Source organism: Athene noctua, chromosome 4 (assembly GCF_965140245.1).
Source record: "Athene noctua chromosome 4, bAthNoc1.hap1.1, whole genome shotgun sequence".
NCBI lineage: Eukaryota > Metazoa > Chordata > Aves > Strigiformes > Strigidae > Athene > Athene noctua.
The window spans coordinates 79,668,238-79,694,235 of NC_134040.1; the positions used below are offsets into that span (position 1 = coordinate 79,668,238).

General features: G+C 39.0%; 1 protein-coding gene across 2 annotated transcripts in view; it reads left to right on the forward strand.

Annotated features, from left to right (window-relative positions):
- Positions 1 to 25,998, forward strand: part of SNX25 (sorting nexin 25) — an 84,792-nt gene that overhangs the window by 19,440 nt on the left and 39,354 nt on the right. The window contains exons 3-6 of one of the 2 annotated variants that reach the window (XM_074905824.1): positions 2,298 to 2,514; positions 14,169 to 14,341; positions 15,200 to 15,386; positions 21,155 to 21,225. In XM_074905824.1, coding sequence (XP_074761925.1) covers positions 2,298 to 2,514; positions 14,169 to 14,341; positions 15,200 to 15,386; positions 21,155 to 21,225 — 648 coding nt within the window. The remainder of the gene's footprint in view (positions 1 to 2,297; positions 2,515 to 14,168; positions 14,342 to 15,199; positions 15,387 to 21,154; positions 21,226 to 25,998) is intronic. The other variant, XM_074905825.1, reaches the window with a different exon arrangement.

Here is a 25,998-nt window from a genome sequence, read left to right on the forward strand (position 1 = left end):
CATCACCTTGCTGAGTCTAAGCAGGAGTTTTCCCACAGTAATAGATCTTGCTTTGGGTATTTCAAATGTGAGTATAGTGAAGTCGCAAGAGTTGTATTCTCATAATACTTTACTAGTTAGCATTGTTATATGTTTGAATGTTGTGCTTTACCAAAGCACAGAGACTTAACATTGAATGTGACAGTGATTATGGAGTGAACTAGCAACTGAGCTCATTTTGGAGGGGAGTTACCTAAAAGTATGGTTATAAATTAAAGGTTGGTGGGATATGGGATAGATATGTGTTCTGAAAGAGTATATAGTCTAAGGGATCGAGATACAAGTTTTACTCTTGTTTTGTAGAGTTCTGTCCAATAGATACCTATAGGAGCCACCACTCTGTATACTGTGACTTGGCTTCTTAGGCAAAAGATGCTGAATACATATGCTACATTGCACCCTTGCAAAGCATCTGTAAGAAAATCTGAAAAAGTAATTATCTGCCAGTGATGATGATAACAAATACCACAATGCAGTGTGTTTTGAATGTGCTTGAGAAATGGATTTCTTACAGAGTAGATGAAGAGAAGAATCCATGCTATGATTGGCTTTCCACAACATTTCAGGTATTGCCACAGAAGAGAGTAACCAAGCTGTAAGAAAAACATGGTTGCAGAAGGACATGGGGATGGCTGTGTAAAAATACTTAAAATGTGTATTGTGATGACAGACTTGAGATAAGTAATAAACTTCAGTTTTTTAAATGCTGTTCCCAGTTGCTCTTCAGTGTATCAAGGGATTATTTCTCAGCTAGCTTATTAACAAGAACATTACTTTTTATAACTGTCTTTATCACTTTGTAGCATTTGTGGGTGAGAGTTTTCAATGAAATGTGACTTATGTTTTAGAAAAGTAATGAAATTGGATGTGTTTCAGTACTGGAAGTTCTCATCCTGCAATAGGGCTTGGCATATTTTTTTCTTTCCTGGATCAGAAAAAAGAATCAAAACTTCTATTTATTGAAATGTTTTTTTGAATAATTTAAAAAGCCTTTTGCTAAGTTATTTCAAGGCTTTAACTATGTATTTCAGCATACTCAATGAAGTGACTTGTTTCTTTATAAACCTGAGGAAGTTGATTTATGAAGCATTTGACTAGAAACTTTTATCAGTTTTAGCCTTTTCTTTTGAAATGCTTTTAACAAGGTGATATTGGATGAGGTCTGCAAGTACTTCAGGCAAAAGTATTCAGCAGCTGTTGTTCTGCTATTGGTATGTTATTAGTTCACTGTTGCAGTGCCAGGGAGCTCTTTGTTTGGCATTTTAGTAAACTGTAAACAACTTCTATCAAAGTGAGAAGTAAGAAATAGTGGAGTTTTATGATTACTTTGCACCATGGGCTTACACTGACAAATGATAAGTACTTTTGATATAAAAAGTCTGAAATCAGGATGTCTGGTAAAGCAGCTACTCAGATTATCAGGGACATGACTTGTTTTCCCCCTTGTTCGGTTATCTCTCTCGTAGGTGCAAACTGACTTCTCCTTCCACCCCAGCTTTTTCCCCGTCTTGTTGTAACTGCTAAACATGGCTCGCTAAATACCTCCTGCTCCCTCCCAGACCTCCAAGGACATCTGCTATAGTGAAATGTCAGTAAAACTGGAGGCACACGGTTGTTGTCAAAAAGAAAAGTCAGAATGGTGGAAGATGGTGTTGCCATGGGACTCACAATTACAGTAATCTTGGTTATTGCTTGTAGATATGGTTAGGAATACCTCATCATTTTTGAAATTCATGCTGTCTTGCTAATCTACTTGTTCTCTCTTATCTCTAGCTCTTCTGATCCTATAATGTACTTTCTGCAGTGTTGGTCAGTATTGTAAGTGTCTCTTGAAAAAATCTTGCCACCTCCCTTTTTAACTGTGATTTTGGAATGGTGACTTGAATTCCTATGTAAAGAAGACTGGTTTCAGGCTGCAACAGCCTAGTCACAGTCACATTACATGATAGTTCATATAACCAAATCCACTGTTGAGAGACAGGTATTAGCTTGAGGTTTGTGTGTAGCTAGTAACCTGACTGCCTGAGCAAATCCACTTACAGGCTTTGCTTTGCAAAGTGACCTCCAGTAACCTGTTAGGTGCAGATTTCTCCAACCTTACTTTCTTTGGCAAGAATTTAAAACCCAAAGAAGAAGATATGAAACCTATTAACCAGTTTAATTTTTGAGGAGAAGGGTGGAGGATTAATTTTTTCCTATCTTGGTGTGCCTTCTCCTTTTGCAGTTTTTGCTATTTATTGTTCTGTTTCTCCTTACAGTGTTTGACTACAGCTATAGAGATTACATCCTGTCCTGGTATGGGCAACTCAGCAGAGATGAAGGACAGCTGTACCAGCTGCTATCTGAAGACTTCTGGGAGATTGCCAAGCAGCTGCGACAGAGGCTGAGTCACATTGATGTAGTTAAAGTTGTCTGCAGTGATGTAGTGAAAGCTTTACTCTCGCACTTCTGTGACCTTAAAGGAGCCAACGCCAGGTAAAAACAAAACTCTGCATTTCATTAGAGTTTGCTGTTTCTCTCTTTGCTTTCAGATGTGCTATATTCAAGTAATGGATACTGTAACGGTTTTGTAGGCAACTAATAAAGAAAACAGTTCAAGTTTGTTACCAGTTTCAAGCAGGCTTCGGGACATCTGTAAGACCTGTGGAAGGAAACCCGTCCTCCTTTTTCTCAGAGTTCATTGGGATGAAACTGCTGTTTCCATTTCATCCTTGAATCCTTTGCTCACGGTAGGAGGTGGGCTCTTTGAGCAGTTCCTGCAAGTGATGTGAACCTGCAAGAGAAAGGAGAGGTGTTATCGGACAAGAAGATAGTTATTTGCACCTTTCCCAAAATAGCACCAGGGTTAATTCCATTCAGTTTCTCATTTCTTCTAGGCTTGGGAGGCAGAGTGTTGTGGTTTCTGTGAGTGGCCTGTCCTGCAGTAACAAGATTTGTCTACTGGAAACACTGCTGGATTTTCTTTCTCTGTTTAGGTTATCTTGCTAATTCCATGAATTTCCTTTTTGGCAAGTCTCTCTTTGTCCACTTAAAAAGGTCAGCTGTCCACTAAATACTAGAGTTGTACCCAAATTGTAATTGCTAATAGGAACTCAGCCTATGCAGTTCCCACATCTGAATGCACAATTTGTGTAATTGTACATGGAATTTGGGCTTATGTCTGCCCTTACCTGCATTTCAGTTGTCCTAATTGAAATAGCGCTTTGGTCATTCGGATTTAGACAATACGTTTTACACTATGAAATTGTTTTCCCTAGAGTTAGATCCACATATTTTTAACACCCCTTCCGAGAAAAAATATCAACTGTTTTCTGTCAGTGACCAGTCTGTGTGGTGCCATTGACACTTCTTTGTGTTCTGTAGCAGAAGATAGGGTTAATGTATTTTGTGGTAGATGCCAGCTTTATGTAAGCTAATGTATAGGAAATAAAGACAAAAAAGGAATTTAAAGAGTGGTTACATTCAAGAAAAGAAGAAATTAAGTTGTATGCACGTTGCAGTAAATCTTACGTTGGATTCCAGGTATTACTTTCTTTAAGCCCCGGAATGTGGTAGAAATCTCTTGGTCGGTTAAAGCTCCTAAGTGTGCTCCCTGATTTTTAACCAATATGCTTGGCCTTACCCTTTATCACAGTAAAGCACTTGCTTTTGGGAAGAGTTTGATTTGAACAGTTAAGGAATGAGGGTGGTATCTTTTTTTAAAAAAAAATGTAAATCTTTTCCTGTTTAAAGCTAGGGACATAGAATCTGCAATTGCAGAAATATTAATTGTTATTAATGCTGATTCTTGATGTGGTTCCTTATCTACTGAGAATTATGACCACTTCCTATTGGTCTTTGTAGGATTGTTATTTCCACTATGTAGAACTAAAGTAAATTCTCTTGAGTATTTTCCAATTAACTTTTTCACTTTGGAATGGTAAATGCACCTTAGTCAGTGCTGGATAAGGCAGGCTGCATTAACATGGTAATGAAAAAAATCCTATCAAGAATTAATGTGATAGTGGGTTAAAAAAAACCCCCAGCAAACCCCACAGCTGTAACTGCAGATTTTGTAGAGGTTGAAGCTGGACCCATTGACTGTTTTTCACATACTGCAAGGCTGTGAATTCACAAGCAAGAAGGTCTGGTTTTAAGGTGCCAAACAACAGATCAGGGGCACGATGCTGCATAATGCAAAATGTGAAGCACTAGTATATCCTTGTGCTGCTCATCCAAACTCGCTGAAAAAGTCCAGGAAGCTTTATGGAAATTGCACAGGGCTCACCTTTTCTTGTCAGGTAGAGAGAAGGCTTAGATGCTATGTATGTACTATGGCAAAGTCAGCAGAAATGTGACATTGTGCTCCTCTGCCACAGATTGAATTTGTACTGCCCAGTGGTCTGAGCATGCATGTAATAAACCTGGAAGCACAGCCAAAAACTCTGATACTGTTTTCATTTTAAGGGAATTTGTGGTTCTAAGAATAATTTGAGTTTTGTACTAAACTGCCTACTGCTGTGGAGTTTACTGTGATGTTTTAAGCTACAGACTGAGAACTACAAAGTATGTCACTTCTAGCTTGGAAAGCCTTCAATTCTTTTCTATATTGCCCCAGTTCAAACACAGAAAATTCTTCTTCCAAAGGTAGGGAACACAGAGATCTTCCTGATTTACTTTTGCTTTCTGTCAATGTTTTTAATATGATGGTAAGTTTAAATTGGCATTCACATGTTTCCCTCTGTGTGTCTAATAATGGGATGATAAATATTTTGGAACAGAGACTGTAATTAGAGCAAAGTATCTTTCCTGTTGTAGTGCCCATTGGAGCACTGCATCTCATTTCCACTGCTGAGTTTATACTGTAGTGTGACAGTGAAGGGCATGTTGTCTGGTCTCCTTTTAAAGACAAGTTTGAAATACCTCTTGTACCATCTCTGGAGGGGGTGCCATCTAAGCCACTTTGTCTCAGTTTTCCTATTCGACAACAGAAATACACCAAAGTAATGGAAAGAAACTGTGCCCAGGAGGACAGAGATGTCTGTTTCTTCAGTGCGAAGTTCATGTGTTTTGTCACTCGGTGCACATCAGCCACAGAAATCCTTTTAGCGTTCACTGACTAACTTTAGCCTGTGATACCTGATAGATCAGGACATCTGAGGGAGTGAAAATAGGCTGCGCCTTTTCAGAATGAGGAAGGGTGCTACAGTTTTGGTTTTTTTTTTTACTTCTGCTTTCCCTCTGGCTTATCTTAATCATCACAAGGCTCCCCTTAGTAATAAATAGCTAACAAATGGGGAAAAATGCTTCCCTGAATGAGGGAGAGCATGATGAGAGGAGAGGCCGCTTCCACACTGGCCAGTGGGAGGCAGGGAATTGGGAGGAGGAAGCCTGCCTGCAGTGTTAGGTCTGTTTCCCCTTTCTTCAGTCTATCCCCTGGCTTTCTTTAACAGTGACTGTCTTTCCTGAGCCTGCCAGACAATTCTACAGAGTGAAATAAAGGCAGAGACGCTCCTCTAGCCATGGGTAGAACTGCCTGGGGTGACACAGAGCTATGCAAGCTGTAGGCAAGACAACTCCCAACTTCACCTTATATGCATCGCTAGGATGTACCTTGAGGTTCAGTTGGGGCTCCAAAGGATCCTGTCACTTTTCAGTTACAGTATTTGTGGCAATTCAGAATATTTTTCATTCCTAATATTAGCTCAGCATAGAAATGAAATATGATTCTTCCCCGTGTCCAGTGTTAGCTAGTCTGTGAGTTTGAGATACGGAAAAAAAAATCAGCCTTGTATTTATTGGTAGAAGCCACCAATCTTTCCCCCTGTGTTTGACAGAATCAGGAGCACATTTATAACAGGATTAGCCGAGTGCATCCTGCAGGGTAGAGAGGGTAGGATCTGGCCATTCTTGGTTTATAGCAGCTTTTAACCCTTCATTCCTTTATGTCTCGTTTAAGTGTCTTTCCTTGGCTACTCTAAGCAGAATATAAGCTAGCTGAATACTGGCAATGCCATTTTATGTGATCAAGGCTGGACCACGAGCTGAGTAAAGTGGTATGTAATACTGGAAACGTTCATGTTTGTACATGGGTGCAGCATTGACTATGGTGGCAGTATACTTTCTGGGGGCTAGACTTACCATTCTGGTAACACAAGTTTGTTAAAAGCAAGAGCCAACTATTCCTCTGGATGGAATTCAGAGTCAGTATCGGAAGGACTTAGCAAAGTGAAAACAAATAATAAGTGTCTCTCTGTGAAGCTGTCCACATGAAAGGAAGAGGAAGTTCCTTTTGCTTTTTGTGGGCTAAAATCAACCACATCACATATCACCACAGAACATTTGATAAATAACACCCTGTGCTGGTGGTCTCTAAACTGCAGTGTAGACAAAATGAGATTTGCCTACATAGTTAATCCTTGCCTCTTCTTGAACCTCCTGACAAGCACTGCTTTTTGAACAAATCTCAGAAAGGTCACAGTGATGCTGATTTTTTGTTTTTTTTTCTCCTACATCTTTTGGTTGGGAGTGTTTTGTGTTTGTCTTTAACCTACAGTTAGGACACCTTGATCCCAAAGACAGAGGAATAATTGGTTTCTGCAAATACGGATATGTGGTGTTGCAGGCTGCTTTTGGCACATTGACTGCTACATGACATCTGATGCAATACTCAGAGTAGTTTTATGTGTGTGTGTGCCCAGTCTTGCAGCATAAGTCATGACTTAGCAAAATGAATGCTTGGGGGCTGCAGGCTACTCCCAGTGCTGTTTCAGAACCCATATTTCAGGGTTTAAAGCTCTTGGAAAGTGTGAGAGGGGGAAGTGCTGTGGGGAAGTTGCTGTTTGAGTGATCAGTATGACAAGTGATTTGGGGATTTAAGTTTGTATTGTACATCTTTTAATAATATTCCTTTTGTTTTCTATGTATTACTGGTAGGGTAAGGAGAGAGGACAACTCGATTCTTAATTTTCTTGGCCCATGTGAATATCTTTGCATACATCGGAAATATAACTTGTATTTTTTGTGATTACAATATGTAGTGTGATAAGATACTCAGTAAAAATAAAAGGTGCTGCCACCACAAACTGCCAAGGAATTGATGCAAAGGGAATTTAAGCACTTGAGATTTAACTTGGTTAATCCTATAGATGCATCCAAGTTGTTAGGATAGCTACTAAACACCTCCCACAGTTTTTTGTTTTTCTCTTATAATTCTACTTGCCACCCTCAAACCAGGAATACCAAGAACTGCTTATCACACTCAGCCTCTGGAAAGGGGTATCAAGAGGATTAGTATGAAATTGTAGAGGTTCGTTGCAATGGGGGAACTATATGAAAGTGCTGAGAACAAGAGTCACGAAAAGCAAAGGTCTTAGCACGTTAGTAAAGTTGTCGTGGGTAGCACCAGGTCTAAAGCTTGCCATTTCCTTCAAGCTTCAGTGTGGGAAGTTTGGGTTTCCTGTTAATGACTGAGTATCACCTAGACACCACAATAAGCATTAGGACCTTAGTGCTGATATGATCATGCCACAGCTTGTAAGCCATTCATACATCCTTTGGGTCTGTTATCAACGTGATGTGTCAAATGCCTTTTCGTGAAGGTTGTAACAGTGATGTGTATAAATTGTATGGTTTTCTTCAGAGTAAATATTAGGTAAAGTGATTTATAAAACTTGCTAATGTATCTTGATAAAAACGGCAGCTGTGGAAATTTTGGTGGTCTTTGTCCTTGACTTTTGTTGTGCTTTTTGGGTTTCGTGTGGTTTATTTTCAGAGGTTTGGCTTTTTTAATAGGTACTTTTGTTCAGATGTGTTTATGATGCTGGCTTGTAAAGGTCTAAATTTGTTTCTTATTTCTTAGAAAGTTCAAATAGATCAAGTGGTTTTCATTCTGCTGCACTGTCAAGAAGCTTAGAGATCTGAGGGCGATACAGGTGAAGAGATGCAGGCCGCATGTGGTTCTGGTAGTTCTCAGAATCAGTTTGATGAAAGTGCGTGGTGAGTGTTGAATGTACTGATGAAAGTCATTTATAATGAGTTGCATGTGCACTTCAGCTCACAATTGCACTGATTGAAACTTAAATGTAACTCTACAAGACTCTTGAAAGACTAATTAAAGAAACAGAAAGGCTGAAGAGAACATTTTGTGACTTATTTATTTATTTAAAGAGGAAGGACCCTTGCATAATTTCCTGTAGAGTTGTTCATGTTTTTACAGGCTCTTTGGGGGTTTTTGTTTGTTTGGGTTTTTTGGGTTTTGGTTGTTTTTTTGTTTTTTTTTTTTTTCTTTTTTAAATATAATTTATTTATTTGCTTTCTTTCTGTTTTCAGAGCAGACAGATTTATCTTGTTTGTCATCATTAAGTTTCTGGTCATACATGTCTCCTAATCAGTGTACCTATTTTGGTGTGTCTTGCCCCTGAACCAGTGATACTGCCAACCCCAAACCTACAGAGTCCCAAGATGCATGGGCATTGTAAATGATAACTTTGGGGTTGGCTTTTTAGTTTTTCACCCCTTTTAGGATTAATTTTTAAGCTCTTCCATGCCATCATGAGCATTGAGACTATATAAAGACAATGCTTCATGTTAGGAGCATATATAGCCAAACACAAATACCAAGAGTGTTTTAATACTCCTAACTGTAATGAGTCTTTACAATACAGGGAGTTACCAGATGGTCCTAATTAAAACTGTATCTAGAGTAGATCCTAAATAAAAAGAGATATTTCCGTGAGGTCCCTGTATTGGGAAACCTGGAAGCCCAGTCATCTATGATAGTCTAGTATTACAGAGCTGCCATGGGTCCTGCATTCCTGAGAAATGAGGGTTGTTGTTAGAGGTGGTTAATACTGGCTCAGAGTTGCTTAGTTATAGCATGGGGAGGAAATGATGGTATTGCTGTAATGTTGGTAATGTTTTAACTGCTGATCTTCAGGAATACCAAAGTAAATCTGCTGTTCTGCTTGCCTTTATAAAGTACTGAATGAACTTGCAGGTTTGCAGCAGTAAGGGGTAAAGTCTTAGTATTGATGATGTTAGTGGGATACACATTCAGTGGGATACACATTCAGTAACCGCACCAAACAATCACAGAGCAGGGGGTAGTTACAGTAGGTATCATTTTGGTTCCAAAGAAAAGTACTGCTTGGAACAGACCTGGTACAAAGGAATTCACTTTGTTAGGCCATACCTATGGATCTGTATTCAGAGACTGCTGCTTCGGATGCTATGAGATAGGATTGGATAGTGTTAAAAATTCAGAGCAGGCTTACAGAAAAGTTATGTCTGGCTTTGTAGCTCACAGGAGTGAAGAGGGATATGACCTGTAAGCATGCTGTGTAGAGCATGAGTTCTGTCTACTGTTTTAAATCACTGAAGTCACCTGCGTCTTGATACACCAATATATGTCACTATTACTTCAGTCTTGATTGTTAAAGAAGACACAAATGAATTAAGTTGCCATTGTTCAATTGCCTAAAGCAGATTAAACAAGCCTGGTTTATAAAGCTTGTGTCATGTCTGTTTTGGAACTGTTTGCTGGAGTGCCACATTTATATTAGTTCACTGCACACAGTTGTGCTTGGAATTTATGGATAATTGGCTGGGCTTTCAAAGCTCTCTAAAAATATCTGCACAGGGTTTTAGTTAAGTTTTCTGTGATTAGTAAGTGACTTTTTGTTTTATTTAAATCCAACCACACAGTCCTAATAACACATGTTCAGAATTGGATAGGAAGAAAAGTAACGACTGTATTACTATTTGGGATATTTAATAGCGCTTAATATCTTTATTGACACTGGAGAGATGTAGCAGCACTTTGCTTTGTGTACCTGCATGCATATTGCAGTTAAATTTCCGCTTTTCCCGTTGGTCTCTGCAAAATGAACAGTGCCTTTCTTTACTCTTGAGCACATTCCTACAAAGCTGAGGATCCATGTGTTATATTAAGCCTTAAGAATATTCCTGATCAGGACATCTTAGCTCCTGCTCCAGTATAGTAAACAGTCTTGCTTCGGTAGTTGAGCAGTGGTGTTGTTAATTCTGTGATTGCTCACTACTCATTTTTTTATGAGTGTCAGTGAAGGGGAAGCCCAGTTTATAAGGGACACTGTTTTCTGGGCAGACCTTTTGTTGACACACAATATATTTTCCCTACAAGCTGATCAATGGTTATATTGAAACAAATGGAAGTGTAATGCTTCATGTATAAATGTAAAGGAGGGTATAAGTGTGGATGTCTTGTCCTGTCTATTTTACTGCTGGCATATTGATTTGGTTTGTAGCTGTTAAGCCTCCCTGCAAGCTTCCTCTCCTGCTTTCAGTCTCCCCTTTATTTCTCTTGCCAAACAGCAATGAAAACTGCAGGATTTGTTGACACAACTGTTTGGAGCTGATATGCAAGGCTTGTTTAGAGTTGAATTTCCTAAAGACTTTGTTCCTCTATTCTTTTTGTAAAAATGTGGTGGGGTTCCATGCCTTCACTTCTGCTTTTTAGATCACATTTTAGGTACAGTTTAGCTCAAAACAATTGGAAGAACATCTCCTCTAGAGAGTCATGCTGCCTTAGGTAATGGAGATAACTTCAAGAAAAATTCTTCTTAAATGGCCTGTCAACTGGAGAGTATGCAACTGCGCTCCCTTCTTGCATTCCTGTAGGCAGGAAGCACATTAGACAAATCAGAAGGGTAAGAATCAAATATTTGCCTTTCTACTTGTTTATTCTGTTTCATTTTCCATTTGTGTTCTGTTGACTGTGTATCAGAAAAGTTCTGGCACAGGTTCAACTCAGCCAAGCTCTATGTATTGGCTGTTGATTGGGAATAAATTTGTGCAATAGAGAGACTAAGATCATGAGAAATCACTTCTCTTGCACAGATGATAGTTAATGCTCCAGGCTTTTTGTAGTCCCCAACAGACTGGTGTTCCTCAGGAAACTTATAGAGAGATATTGAAGGCAAAAAAGACTAATCTCAGTTTAGTGAAATTTTATGTGCATTATGGCTCAGTTTTGTGCTTTTCATGTGTTATGAAAGTATAGCTTGGTCTAATCACTATGCAGAATGTCCCACGAAGAAGGTCAGAGTGTCCAAAAAAGATGGCATTTTTGTGTTCATGGGCAAAAAAGCATTCACCACTTGTTTTTAGTTCTAACTCTGTATCATTGTTAATACACAGGAATCAGTTGTTAGGAGAGGTTAGTTTGCTGCTAGTCAACTGATGTTCGATGTAAGTCATCCTGTTTGCCAGCATTTTGCATATGCTTTTGGCTGTGTTTCTAAGTGGCTGACTTCAGCTGGACCAACCTGTCCAGAAAAGTAAGCCTTTACTTCCCCAATAAGAAGTAGGTTTACATAAATGACCCAGACTTTCTGTCTGCTGGTAATCTGTCTGGGATGTGTCTGGTTTTGGTTATACAATGAGTGCCTTTAGGGAGAGCATGTGATGGGGTATGTTTGATGCCATGTGGTGAGGTCTGTAAGATAAGTTGGAATATGCAAGAGGAATGGAAATGCATTGAGGAAAATATCTAGGTATTCAGCTGCCAGAGAGAAAAGATCTTGCCAGAACAAGATGAACAGCTTTCTGAGCTCAGTCAGCTGCACCACCTGCACTGGGTTGGTAATGAAGACCTCACATCATCTTCATACACTACTGCTCCTCAGAAGAACAGAGTGTTTATGTCCAAGCTGTTCCAAGGGACTTGTTTTGTAATGTTTCTTGCTTCTAACAATCAAAACCCTCTCCATGATCCACGTTTGAAAACAAAACATTTGATTTGAGATTGAATAAGAGACTTCTATCAAATTAAAATGTCATCTTTACATTCCTATTGTTCTGAAAATTAATTAAACCAATTTTGATTCCCTTCAGACAAATTACTTGTATTATTAGGACAGAATTAGAGCTATTATTAGAGTGTTATTACTATTCCAACATATTTGTTATCTCCTGGACTGACTACCGAAAGTCAGTCGTTACACTATGCTGCCTGTCACTAGTGGCCACATAGCAATGTCTAACTGAAAACTTTTGGTTTGACTGTGTACAGTGCTTGGTCACTTTATCACATACTGAGGCAGTGGGCTTGGAACAATTCTGAGTAACAGTTAGTAGACTCTAACCAGGACAGCAGCCTCTCTAGCTTTGGAAAGGAAGCAGACGCTATAGCAGGTGGTGGGAGCGGAGGCACTGGTATGAGCCTTTGTAACACCTCAGAGCTGTCTGCTGAAGAGCAGTCCTCTCTGCCTTTGGAAATTACCATAGTGCCTCTCAGGTGATGTTGCATCTGTCTCGCTGTAGCCCCTAGCATGGTCACCTTGCTGTTTAAATCTGGGATTGGAGCGCATCAGATGTATGGCCATGAAAGAACCGCTAGGGCACCTTGTGTTTGCTTCTGCAGCCATTTTTGCGTAAAGAAAAGGTGCTGCTCTGACCTGCACTGAGGCGTTCCCTTGGCACGTCCAGTGAAGCAAGTTCTGAGAAGTCCAGAAAACCAGTGGCACCTGTGAGGAGATGAACTTGTTGGTATTGGGCACAAAATCAAGGTGGGGGAAGTTTGTTCCCTGCTTCTTTCAGAGCTGTGATCAGAAGAACTCTGCAAACAACACAGACTTTGCTATCATGGGCTTGCTCATCTGGCAGCATGTTGCTGTGCATGTTCAAGAAATTTTGAATTTCCTCCATCCATTAGTATCCAGCCTGCATAACCCTTACAGTGAGTGAGTGGATGACAGTGAATGCCTTCACCAGCAGGCTGAGAGCAATTCTGGCTGAGAGTGTTCTCCTGCTCCTTCTTGAAGCTGAACCAGAATTAGCCATAGGCAAGGATCTGACTGCACTGAAGACAGGCAAGATGAACCTTGATTCTGAAGTGTTTAGAATGATGGAGAAAAACTGTCACTTTGTTCCCAATTTTTTTTAATCTGTGGTGATTTATTAATATATAACATGATCATATTCCAACTTCAGCTTGCTGGTCAGAGAAGTCAGCTTGAGGCAAGTTCTTTCTTCTCTGAATAGTTCTGTGATCTATTCATGTCTGAGACTCTCAGATCCAAGCAAGTGTTGTTACTTGATTTGGCCAAGAGGTGACTCACCAAATCTGTGATCTGGCTGAGAGGTGACTTGGAAGATGCAGGTTCCGACCTGTCAGACTGAGCAGAGCTTAAAGTCCAGAGCCTCTCACCCCCTCTAGGATAAGCATGCTGCCCACGGGGATATTGTCCCAAAAGTGGGATTGTACATACACATACACACTGAGCCCCTGTAGTTTCATGCTTTCTGGTTTCATGCTTTCCAGAGTGCACCTGATACTGGTAACAGTATGGTTGAGTCTCACTTGCTGAACTACTGAGGGAACTTGTCTGGCCAAGTTCTTTTGCGCTTTGGGAGTCAATTCACCTTTCTTTGTTTGCCATCATGATTCCACCCTCTTTCCATATCTGTGGGTGGGTTTTTTAAAATCTTTTTCTAAACTGGTTTTCCACTTACAGTGTAGATGCCTGGTAATGCTGTCTGTTACTGCATAGGTGTCTTGCACAGACCAATTTGATGTAGCCAGCAGGTGGCAAGTTGGAAACTGCTCTGCTAGGAAATGTCAGGTCAAACAGGCCAGTTTACTGGGAGATTCATTTGCCAGTAACAAAGGAGAGACAGTAACTTCAGTGTCTAACAGGTAGACCTGTTTCTCAAACTGGGTATGATCCCAGATCCTCTGCTTTGAGGTTCAGGCCTGTAATTAGCTTGCTCGACAAGAATGTATTTGCTTCTTGAGTTTGTCTTGTCAATTCTTCTGAAAAACTGGACAAGATTTCACTGTAAGTTCAATGATGGAACAACTGGGTTTTTTATTTGGAGAAAATTCTTTCCTCACACTTGCTAGGTTCTATTTGATGAAGTTTTAAAATACTATATTTCTATTTTGGCAGGTGAAAACATTGACAGGACAAAGGAATGTAGAAATGTTTCTTAATATCATTAAGGAAAATTAGCAGGATTTGAAAAATATACCTGGTTTAAAGTTTCTTTACTGAAGTTACTTATCTGATAATGAATTTTGGATATTTTATCAATTAGCGACAACTAATGATACAAGTGGTATGTAAGTTCTCTCTCTCCCCCCCCCCCCCCCCCCCTCCCCCCCTTAGGCAGGAAGATCCACTGAGACCTTTTTTGCTGCACCCATGCTTGAGGAGCTCTGATGAAGAAGTAAGATTCCTGCAAAAATGTTCTCAAATTCTGGTGTATTGTCTCCTACCCTCAAAGGATGTCCAGTCTGTCAGCTTGCGCATAGTCCTTGCAGAAATACTTGCAACAAAAGGTAGATCAAAGATCAGAGATGATTAACCATTTGTACCTGTACAATATTAGTAATTACAGACTTCATTAAATCTTGATGCTCTGCTTTTAATTTTTGTGATAACCAGTGAGACACTATATTCTCAAAGTCAAGCATATACTTACTTGACTCTCCTGACTGGATGCTGGGCTGTTTATCACCTTTCGGAATAAAACATAATTTGTCCATTCCATTCTTCTATTTTTTTCATAGAAGAACACTTCTGCAGTCTTCCATGGCATTATTTTTAGTGATCATTGAATAATTCTGGCCTTTCAGATTTTATTCAGATACGTGGAATCTGTAGGCTTAATGATTTGTTAACAACTGAATTATGCTATCAAATTTAATAAATTTTTTCAGATTTTGACTTATTCAGTGTGTTTTTTTAATTCAGGGGTGTCTAACTTGCTTTTTATTTTATCAGCTACACTTTAATCTGATTATAAATACATTAGTCATTTTTTATGTCACTGAAGTCAAATTCAGAACGATGAAGTCTCAAGTATATTATGCAATTCAGTTTACTTTTGATTTTCATTTATAGTGTCAGTAATGCCATAGCCTTCAAGGCACACAGCAGAAAAAACAAAGGCACTTGGAATTTTCCAAATAGAGCTCAGCTTTGTCAATGTACATCAATTTGTTTAATAGAATAAATAAACGATTTTGTCAAGAAGGTACATCCAATCTCAAATGTACTCTGTAGTCCAGAAGACTGGGTTTGGATTCTTATCAACTTGCATATTTATTTTTGCCTTTTTTCTGCAGTTTTCTTTTGAGGGACAGCAGTTGTTCTTCAGCATAAGGATTTTGTTTTAAAATATTTTTCCTCTCCAGTATTGAAACCAGTGGTGGAACTGCTGAGTGATCCAGATTATATTAACCGAACGCTACTCAGCCAGCTGGAGTACAGAGAACAGATGAATGAGCATCAGAAGAAAGACTACACATATGCTCCTTCTTATGAGGAGTTCATCAAGCTCATTAACAGCAGCTCCGATGTTGAGTTCCTGAAACAACTGAGGTATTGAATGTTTCACTATAGCTCATTCAAAACTAAACATGCTTCTTTTGCCAGCCCATTACTGAGATTTGAATGAATTGTGATTTTTGTTTTTAAATTTAATTCTAGATTTCTTTTTCTTTTGATGAAGCAGAGACATTAAGGATGGTAAACCACCACATTCATTAAATCTCTAATATAGTCAGGTTTTTAGTTTGGTGCCAGAAAATGTTAAAAAATTCTGCTTAATAGTGTAGTGGAAATGACTGTACTGTTGACCAGACCCTTCTTTACAGCTTGCCTCTGTGGAGTTAGATAATATGTTGAATTTCCACTAGTGTGTGGTTATCTCCTCATTACCTTTATGAAGTATGGCTGGCCGTGGTGATCTGGTGAAACTATGGACACTGGGCATTCAGAGCAACTTGCTGTGATTCTGTGACATGGAAAGAGGTGTTTGTGTTCCTGTTTTCTACTGCAAATAGCACCTACTCACTTTCATACTAATTTCTGCCTCTCCACCACCCTAAATCTCATCTCTTTTCCTTCTGTCTTTCATCATAACATGAGATAACTGCTTGCATCTCAAGCCTGCTTGCCCAGGTTCAAGATGTTCATTCTTGCTCTACCTTTATAGCTGAGCTCTTTCTCCTCTGTTTTCTGATGTAAGTGAAAGGATAACGGAACAAGTGACTGGGTAGCGGCGAGCAGAGATACTGCTGTAGGATCTCCCTAGATGCCTTTGAATGGGTTGTGTTGAGCACACCAAAGCTTTTGGAGTACTGTTGAAGCCATTTCCAGCGTGTTTGTCCTAATCTGTTACCACCAACCAGAACTGGTATATTTTCTCTTCTCTGACTCTCTTCAATTGATGCTGCAGGTCACCTTTTTCTCTTCCTAAAGGGCTGCAGCAACATCTGAAAGATAAAAGCACATCAGTCCCATTTGGTCCACTGTGTCATCTGTTGTGACCCGGACCTTCTGTTAGACTTGGCTTAGTCAGGCCAAGTGATGGTTTAACAAGATGGAGTATGTGGGATGCTTAAATAGCATCTTTCTTTCTCTTGTTCTTTTCTTTGATTTGAAACCACTTGCATCTCAGAGATAGGAAAATACATTTAGGTGATGGTGAAGTGATTTTGTTGCTTGGCTACTTATTGTTCATCTGCTGTAAAATTTGCTCTTTACTCTGGCCCAGTGTGCCTTTCCTGAGAGCAGAAATTACTCTCTATTAGACTCTGTCTAAAACCTAATTGACATCATATTTATTAGCATAATCACACTAATGGATCTGCTTGTTTCAGAAGAAACCCAAATCCTCTGTTGTTGTTCAGGCACATTAATGCTCAATGTGCTCTCTTTTTAGATGATAGGTCACCTTAAATTGTGTTCTCTATCAGATAGCAAATTTACTTTATGAAATAATGTGGGTTTGGCTGCACTTAGGTTTTTCCTTTCTAGCCTGTGGAGTCCAGCTACCGTGGTCTTGAGGTGTGTTTCTTTACACCCTATGTAATGTTGGTCAGTCTGAGCTGGTCAGCATTTGCATGGAAAATGTCTGAGAAAACATCTTTTCAAAGAGAAACAGTATTTAATTTTGGAGGCGGTGTGCATCCTTCCTCAGTTTGTATAGAGCCAGTCTCTGGGAAGCTGGTTAAAGAGCGTTCCTCTGAGAGGGCGAATTCCTGTTCTGTTTATTCTCCAGCACTGCGGGAGCAACTAGAGAGAGGTGGGCCAACCTGTAGTCATTTCAGAGTTTTGTAGTATATTTTGCAAAGCTTTCATCATTTACCAGTGAAAGTTTACAGATTTATTTCAAAGAAACCATCAGTGGTCCCAATATGGATGGGGGGAAAAAATGTGGTATTGTAGATGAACGCACTAAGTGACATTTCAGACTGTAGATCACAACAGTGAAATACAGAAAAGTCTATAATGAAGAAATTAGAAAGAAACAAGCCGTTGTGCATTTAACACTGAGGACAAAATTAGAGTCTGTCAGAGAGTCAAGAGCGGGGAGAATGCTTCTGGTGGTCTTCCTACAACAAATAAGTTACTGGCATGTTGTACTTAAACACGTTTCCCAGTTATATGCTATTCTGGATCTTGATATTCTGTTTATCAAAAATTTATTCTCTTGATTTTATTTGGAAACCATTTTTCAGTGCCTGTTTTAAGCTAGTACATGGCATTCATGAACTATAAGCCTCCTATTACTCCTAATGTTGCCATGTAACGTCTTGGTAAAGAACAGCTGTGAATAGTAACAATTTTCTGTGTAGGCTTAGCTTTGAGGGAAATTTATCCCAAGGGACTACAGTTGCTGAGAAACTCGGGGGGGGGGTGGGGGGTGGGGGGTGTTGTTTTTTTTTTTTTCTTGTTTGGGGTTTGTTGTTTTGTTTTGTTTTAAACTTCCCTGCCATGCTTTATCTTTGCAGATTAATTTCTATCTATTTACTAAAGTAAACATAAAATACGTTGTGCAGTGGAAGAGTTAATGAAGCACTGACAAACAATTCCTCAGGCTTTTGATGGACTGTAGTCAAGAAAGCTTGACTCCTGGGTGGTCCTTGATGTATGCACATGACGTTACAGGAGAGAAGTCCCATAAGGCATGATCACCATAAGGTGATTTCATTAACAGAGTTTTGCTAGGCTTTCTTGTGGTTAGAACCAGGTATTTGTTACGGGGCAAATAGGGAAAAATCCCCAGCTGGATGAGTGGAAACCTGTGGGTGAAGGGTGTTGTTGCTCTTGGCCAGGAAACCAGAAGAGTGGGAGGCTATGTGTGTGTTGGATCTCCTTGTAAGCAAGTGAACCAGCTTTCTGCCTTGCAAATAGCTCTCTCTGAAAGGCTAGTATGGCACTAGGATTTTCTAAATCTTTTTTTCTCTCCTTGCTTAGAAGCGTTACTGTAAGAAGAAATACCATATTGATTTTCTGCATTGCTTTTACGGGTTTTATTTTTAGAACTTCTTTAAATGATGCAGGAACTACTTCTTAATTTTGGAGATACTTCTAAATTCATGGCTCATTAATATCTGACATTTGGTCACTTTATCTAACATCTGGTCACTTTATCTCTTAGCAGAACTTCTCTCTATTGCTTTGTGGAAACATCCCTTTCATTTTTATAAGGGACACTTGAGGAGCTGATACTTGTTTTCATAAAGAATCATTTGCTGGTTTCAAAGGAGCTATTTCCTTTCATACTTTTGTTTTCTGAAAAATGTGGATTTGGAGGGGGGAGGGAAACCCCAGACAAACAAAGCTTCTAGAGAAGAGACCATTGTATGGTTACCTACAAACATCCTTCACAGTCACTCTTTATAATTTTCACCTTCATTGTTGCTTGTCATGAAGGGAGGCAGAGTTCTATTCCTTCTTTATCAAGTTTCCATAAAATGTGTTGTCCCTATTTCTCTCAAGAAGAAAAAGTTAAACAGTGAAATTTCACCTTCATTTCCCCTCAGATTTAAGTTAGCACGGATAAATTGGAAGTCTGCTACAAATAAGGAAGAAAATACGAATTCTTCCGCATCAGATGTGAAACAAATTTACTTGCTCTGTCAGAAGAAGACTAGAGATAAAAAAGACGTGATGAGTTAAAAACATAGCTGAGAAAAATAGTGATAAGGAAATAAGCTGGTGGATAATTTTCATTCTGCTTTCAAGATGAGCATTATATTTATTCTGATATTTAGTAGTGTAGCAGCAAAAGGACACTACACAGTTCATCGTAAGAAAGACCGTTATTGCTGTCTCTATGTCATCTTTTACTTAAGAAATGAGGGAAAGGGATGAACATACACAGAATAGGGAAGAGATAAGAGTGGGAATGTAGAGTTAATGTGAATGTGAGCCCATTATCCTGTTTGTCAAGTACAGTTCACTTCTTGAAAATAAAATTAATACATCACATTTAAAACTTCCGTAGATGTTTACTCACCAGCACCACAGAATATGTAACAGCTAGAGTATTTGCAACAGATTTTCAGGGGGAAAAGGGTCATAGTCTGGCAGTGTAGCCTGGGTGGTGTTTCTGGGGTGCAGTGTTGTACAGCACTCTCATTTGAGTAGTTACAGCCAGAGTCTAGTGCATGAGAGGAACAGACTAAAGCGTATCTTTGAGGATGTAACTTAGATAAGGCGATATAATGAGGAACAAAAAAAAAAAAGAGATGCCGTATTACAGTATTGTTAATAAAAACATTTAAAACCATGCATGTGAACAAATGGGAGTAAATTTAGAAGGAAAAAAGTTGCAAGGCGAAAGTGGAAACTACCTTCCATGTGCAGTATTTACTTGGTTGTCTGCACCTTTTTTAATAAATTCATGATGTTCACCGTTACCTTATAATGCCCGAGTGAGGTGAATGAGTGTTGTGTATAACACATTTACAGGTGATGTAACCAAGGCACCAAGTCCAAGTGAGCTGCCCAGAGTCATTTGGGAAGTCTGTGTCTGAGCAGGGAATTAACTGTGGGACTTGTACAGACCAAAATAGCACCCTCACTATGGAGCTGTCCTTCCTCTGAAGGACTCAGCAAGAACTGTGGTGGTGGATGGAAACAACCAAGGTACAATAGTGGCAAAAGAAGACAGACTTAGAAAAAAGAAAGCTTTGCAAACAGGTTCTCAGGTTTCAACTTGATAATTTAAGGAGTTGGGTAGAATAAAGATTACTGCAGGGAAAAATAAAACCCAACCCAAACTGTGGAAGTGTAGTTGTAAGTGAGCGTATGCTGTGTGTATAAAGCTGTGTGTCTATACAAAGAGGCAGAGACTGTCCACATCCTTAAAGAGTTACAGGAGGCAAGAGAAATGGGGGAATTGAATAATGTTGCTGAAAGAAGAATACATGGAAGAAGGGGCATATATTTTTAAGGATCGTAGACTCTTTTCTTAAACAGAAAATAAGTAGTAATGAAAATAGCAGACTTTCCAGGAGGATTCAGCCTTCATCCAGGAGTTAACTTGATAAATAAGGTTAGGGAACTCATCCAGGAATGAGTTAAATTCACTAGAATACTTGCTTCATTACCAGTATTAATAGCTGCCAGAGTAAGTGCACAGAGAGGAATTTGAGTGTTTGTTTGGACTAGAACTTTGACATTTATGAAAGATTTAACTGACAGTCATTTTGTTTGATTATAGGGGGTCTGTTAGTTACAAGACTGGTTTTACTTAAAATTTAGTTTACTGACTGCATTACCTGTCTTCCATTATGTGTAGTATAGTTTTAGATGATAAACAGGTTTTAATTATTCCTGGAGCATAGTAGTTCAGTGCTTTAGTGTAATTTTTTTTTTCTTCTTCTTGTAAGTTATATATGCTCCATATATGTATTGAGTGCATTAGCTAGAAGACCCTTAAAGACAGCACTTTGCTTTTGAACTGAACTCCCATCCTCGTTTCCTACAGAAAACTTATATTTAATGTTAAGAGTGTGACTTTACATTGTGTTCACTGAATATTATAAACTGACTGCAGTGTGGTTGAGAGAAGGGAGCAGTATTATTGCTAGTTGGAGGTTTTCCTTTTGTTTCAAGATAACCTTTTTTTCCTGCTCTGCTCCATATGCTCACTACTCCTTAGGTTGCAGATATACTGAGAAATAACACTGTTTTCAGGTGAGCAGGAGGTGGAAGTGGTTTGGTTTTTGTTAATTCTTAAGCTTGCTGTATGAAGAACGCATTGTAAAAAATTAATACCTTGATTTTTTTTTTTTTTCTCTCCCCTTCTTTCCTCCCTGTTCACCCTTATCCCCTACTGTTTTTCAAACTAGGTATCAGATTGTAGTGGAAATAGTTCAGGCAACCACAATCAGCAATATTCCCCAAGTGAAGAGGCAGAAAGGTAAGATTTCATTTTGTTAAGTCACATCTGTTGTTTTCATTTTGAAAAGCTGTTTGAACCTCCAATATACATATGCAATCAGTGTGTGTGGGAATTTTAGACAGATTTTAGGAATGCTGTGCTTTTATTTCAGTTCTGTTTCATTTGTCTGATTCTTCCAGAAACTCCCATGGTATGATTATGCCCCCACCCCGTCTTCATCTAAGCTGATGGATCATGAGAAAGGTCATATCTGTGATGCATTTACTTTCAGAACTTGCTGCAACTAGGGATTTTTTGGTATTATAAATGCATATGCTCAGAATCTTGCTTCCTCATTCTTTTTCATACAATCCATTCTTCAAAGTCTCAGTCTGGTTTCCTTTCAAAACACAGAAGAAGGAATGATACAGCATAATTGTCAGTCAGACTTCATTTTGACTCTTCATTGTATTATGTTTTTGTTGCAATACAGAGTATTCTGAAATCCTGCAGTGTTTTGGCAACGTCTGTCTTTTAAAATGCACGTGCATCTTACATTTGTACTTATATATACTGCTTTTCATGGTTCTCAAAGTGTACCAAAACTGTGGTATTTCAGATTATATTGATGTTAAAATTATCAACCAAATTTTTGCTTGGACAGATATACTTAAGCTATATCAAAACATAATAAAAAGGCAATGGATGATATCAGTTAATTTGTTTGTAAATAAATCTAAAAGATCTTACTTTTAGGTTCTCATGTAAACTCCATCTGTCAGATTAAAAAAAATAATCCTTTTCTAGCTCCTTCTATCACAAAGAAAAGCATTTAAAAGTGATTTAAGTGTAATGAAAAACGCAGAAATGGAAAATAAACACGCTGGGGGCAGGGAGGGGAATCTTTGGGCAGTCTGAAGAGTTTGGGATCTTCGCTCAAGTTTCTGAAAGTACAAGGTGGTCAACGCTGATAAGTCTTTTGTTTGCATTCTACAGTAGGGTTAGACATGCATTTCTGTAAGATAAATTGCTTGTGTCGAAGCAAGGCAAAAGGAAAAATAGGCACTGGTTTTTGCTCAAGTGTACATTACAGAAAGATATATTAATATTTCTCACATGAAAATTTAATGGAAAGTCTGTTTCATAAAGTAATAAAATGAGAACAGGGAAATTAACTGTGAGTACATTATGAAAAATCAATCTTGCTAAGCCCATGTTTCCATTTGTGCTGCCATTGGTCTTTGTTGTGACAAGAATTGATTTGGGGAGTATTTTTATACAGTTTAAGTTCCTACAATTAATTACTGTCTCACTTTCCTCTGTCTCACTTGAGTTTATCTGGTTAGCTATCCACTGTTCTAAACCCTGAACAGAAGACGTTCTTCTGAAGCTACAAATACCTGGTACTGCAGAATAGATATAAAAAGATGATTGCTGTATATTCTGCCAAAGTGGATCTGGTTCTGTTTACTCTGTGGTGAAGATTTTTCTGCATTTTTATGGGCTCTTGTCTTTTACCTGTATTTAAAAAAATCCAGTAGAAATTGCACTAGCTGGTGCACTGAAGTTTTGTGTTAAGGTATTGACTTTCATTATTAATTTAGCCCCATGGCAATCTTGTAATTTTGTTTGAGTTGATAACCACTGCTGGCTATATTAGCCAGTGGGGCTATTGTAGCTAAACCTTTTATTTATTAAATATCCAATTGTTATTCACGTTGTGCCTGAAGAAAAATGCGACAATTTTTTTTGCTTGACACGTGGAACAGTGTCCAACAGAGTCATACAGTACAATCTTAACATAGTTAGACAAATTTAAGGAAGTTTCTAATCTGTTTCGGTTATTCTGCTAAGGTTTTCGTCTACCAAAAATTTTCAGGCTCAGTCTACGTACAGTAAACTTTAAGAGGGCTACCAGAGCTGTAGAGGGTTAAAATCTAGTTCTCAAGACTTTTTTGTGTCTTGTTTCTCCTGAAGTAGGTGGAGACATATTTCGCTAACGTGGTAATGAATCTAACATGTTCCTGAATTTTAGGAAGAAAAGTTTAAGGAAAAAAGCTGTGCTACCTTCCTTAAAACAAAACAAAGCCAACAAAAAACCCAGCACAGCTCACTTCTGCTACAAAGATTGTTGAACTCTATAGAACAGACCACCACATTGCTTACGTCACCTTTTGATGTTTCCCTTTCTGGATGCCACAGCATACTGCTACCCTGCAACGGCTGGATTACATGGTGAATAACTAAATGTAAGCTTTATGCAAAATGGAAGCGTGTTTGCACAATCTTACTCTATCTTTCTCCATTGAATCTGTTCCCCCAATACCTGCTGCATACCCACAAAAATGTGTGTGAGCATGGGTGTTGGATGCATATGACAGTCTCCCCTTTCCTTCTAGTAAATGAGCTGTTGCCTTTCGTGTCATGGGCATCTCTTAGCCTTGATTCCAGCCTGACAAGAGATAGTCTTACTGGTAGCTATTTCCTTTTTTCCTATGGCAAATTTGGGTCCTGAAAATATAACTTCTTTAGTGCATGTGTGTTCTGCTAGAGCAGCTGAACTTTGGCTGTCCAGCAGTCTGTTGAGCCTGATACCCACTCTCAGACCATAAGAGTAGAGCAAGTGTAGGATAATATGTACATGGATGGAGTCTCAACCTCCGTCAGTTTGAGACATAGGAGCTTCCTGAGGCAGCGTTTTCAAGTGTGAGGAGCACTTAGTGCAGCAGGAGTGGCCACTGCAGCAGCGAGAGCTTAGCTACTGTCTAAGCAAAGCAAGTGTTGTGCAAGTACATGACTATGAATACGCCTGGGCAGGATTGCACACCTTTGCTATCAGTGGAGGAGACATAATTAAGATTCTAAAACTGACCCAAAATATTTTGTTTATAAAAAGATTAGGTGTCTGTTATTAAAGCATGAGTAGCCTGAGGACCAGGTTTCAGACTGATGACTCTTCATATGAGCTACAGTTGCCTTGACTTCTTTTACTATTTTATCTGGTGATACCAAACTATACATTTGATGTTGGTGCCTGGAGGGGTTGGAGAGGAAGGCCTGTCCCTCGGCAAGGACAGGGTTCTTTACGCTTGATTTAACTAGTGTTGGTGCCACCTATTGGCAAAATATTTAGCTGTTAGGGCCCTCTAATAAAAGCAGAAAGTACTTTTAAAGTACTTTAAAACATCATTGTATTAAATTCTTTGTAGCAAAAAAAATGGCATGTTATAGGGTCTTTTTTCTTTTCAGATTTCTATCACTTGAATCTTCTGGCATGTGAGCATAGGAGAGCAAATGAAAACGTACAAAAGCATCTGATTCATGTTAAGCAGTAAGTTTTGCATTTGACTCCCTGAGAGAGTCAAATGTCTTAAAAGCTGAGACAAAATAATTTGAGAGGTTCACAGTATGATGCCTGTTGTGGGTGGATGATAAAACTTCTGTGGCCAGGAGAGTTGCTTTTGGTCGTTGCTAAAGCTGAATAAGAAATGTGATATAGCATTACCGTTTTCAGGTTGCTTTTGGTCGTTGCTAAAGCTGAATAAGAAATGTGATATAGCATTACCGTTTTCAGGTTGCTTTTGGTCGTTGCTAAAGCTGAATAAGAAATGTGATATAGCATTACCGTTTTCAGAGGTGTTGATGGCTTGTTTTGGAGTAGTGCAGGCCACTGTAAATAGAAGCTGTTCTCATTTTAAGACACATTTTTGTTTCTTCTCTTAATGATACTGTATTACAGGATCCTACAAGAATTTTAGCAAGGTTCCCTTTTTACTAGCTGCTGTTTAAAACAAAAAGCCAAACCCACGGAGACATGTATCTTGTCTTAGGGCAAAACAGAGCAAATATCTCAACAGATTTTTTTATTTTTTTTTTTCCACCACCAGCACTGTAAAGGTATTTGTTTGGTTTGCCTTCTAATTTCTGTGCCCTCCTTCTACGTGACTTCACAGCATGACTGGGAACCACCCTTGGATGGCTGGATGGGACTGCTTTTCAGACACCACCTTGTAATTGACCCCAGGGCATCTTTGTTGGGAAAACGGCTCCTTTTCAAGCAGTAATTGCGAAACAGATTGAATAAGCAGCCATTTCTGTATGGAGAGATCTGCTGTGTTGCAGTGGATTTCTCTTGCTGAGCATTCCCACTGTGAGTCTGGATATTTGCTTTTATAAGCAGAGCTGGCAACTGGTACAGAAACAGAACTGTCTGTGGGCAGGCTTCTTAGGTACTGTGATTCCAAAAGAGGTTTGAATGTTCAGCTGTAAAAATGGACTTTTCTTTTAGAAACTGGGGCTCCAAGCTAACTTGGATGTGTGGGTTGTGATGTGTGGGTTTTGTCAAGATGATAATTTAGAGTGAAGTAAAATTGATACTTCTGCATTCCAGTGCATTACAGATGCCATCTAAGTTAATTATGACAAAACTGTATTATGATTCCTCCCCCTCACCCCATTGTCCACACAAGGATAAACACATATACGCAGTTATTTTTGCATAGCTTTTTGGCAAGGCTTAAAGAGCTAATATAGTGCTTGCGCATCGTGCTCAAGCAGCAAGTGTGGAGGGAATCCTTGTGGATGAAAGTGAAGGTTACAGTGACTCTGATCATGGTAGACTTGTTTGATTTGTGATTTTCAAATCAATTTTATAGAGGAAGTTTTTTCTGCTCTTGAGAATCCTTTGTGTGTGCTAGTGATGATAATGCATCTTAGCTGTGGTTTGTTTGGAGAGATGCCCATCAGTGAAAGAGGGAGGGGAGAGGCTGACTGGTCAGATAGAAGTGACCAAAGGGAATTCGGGGAACTACG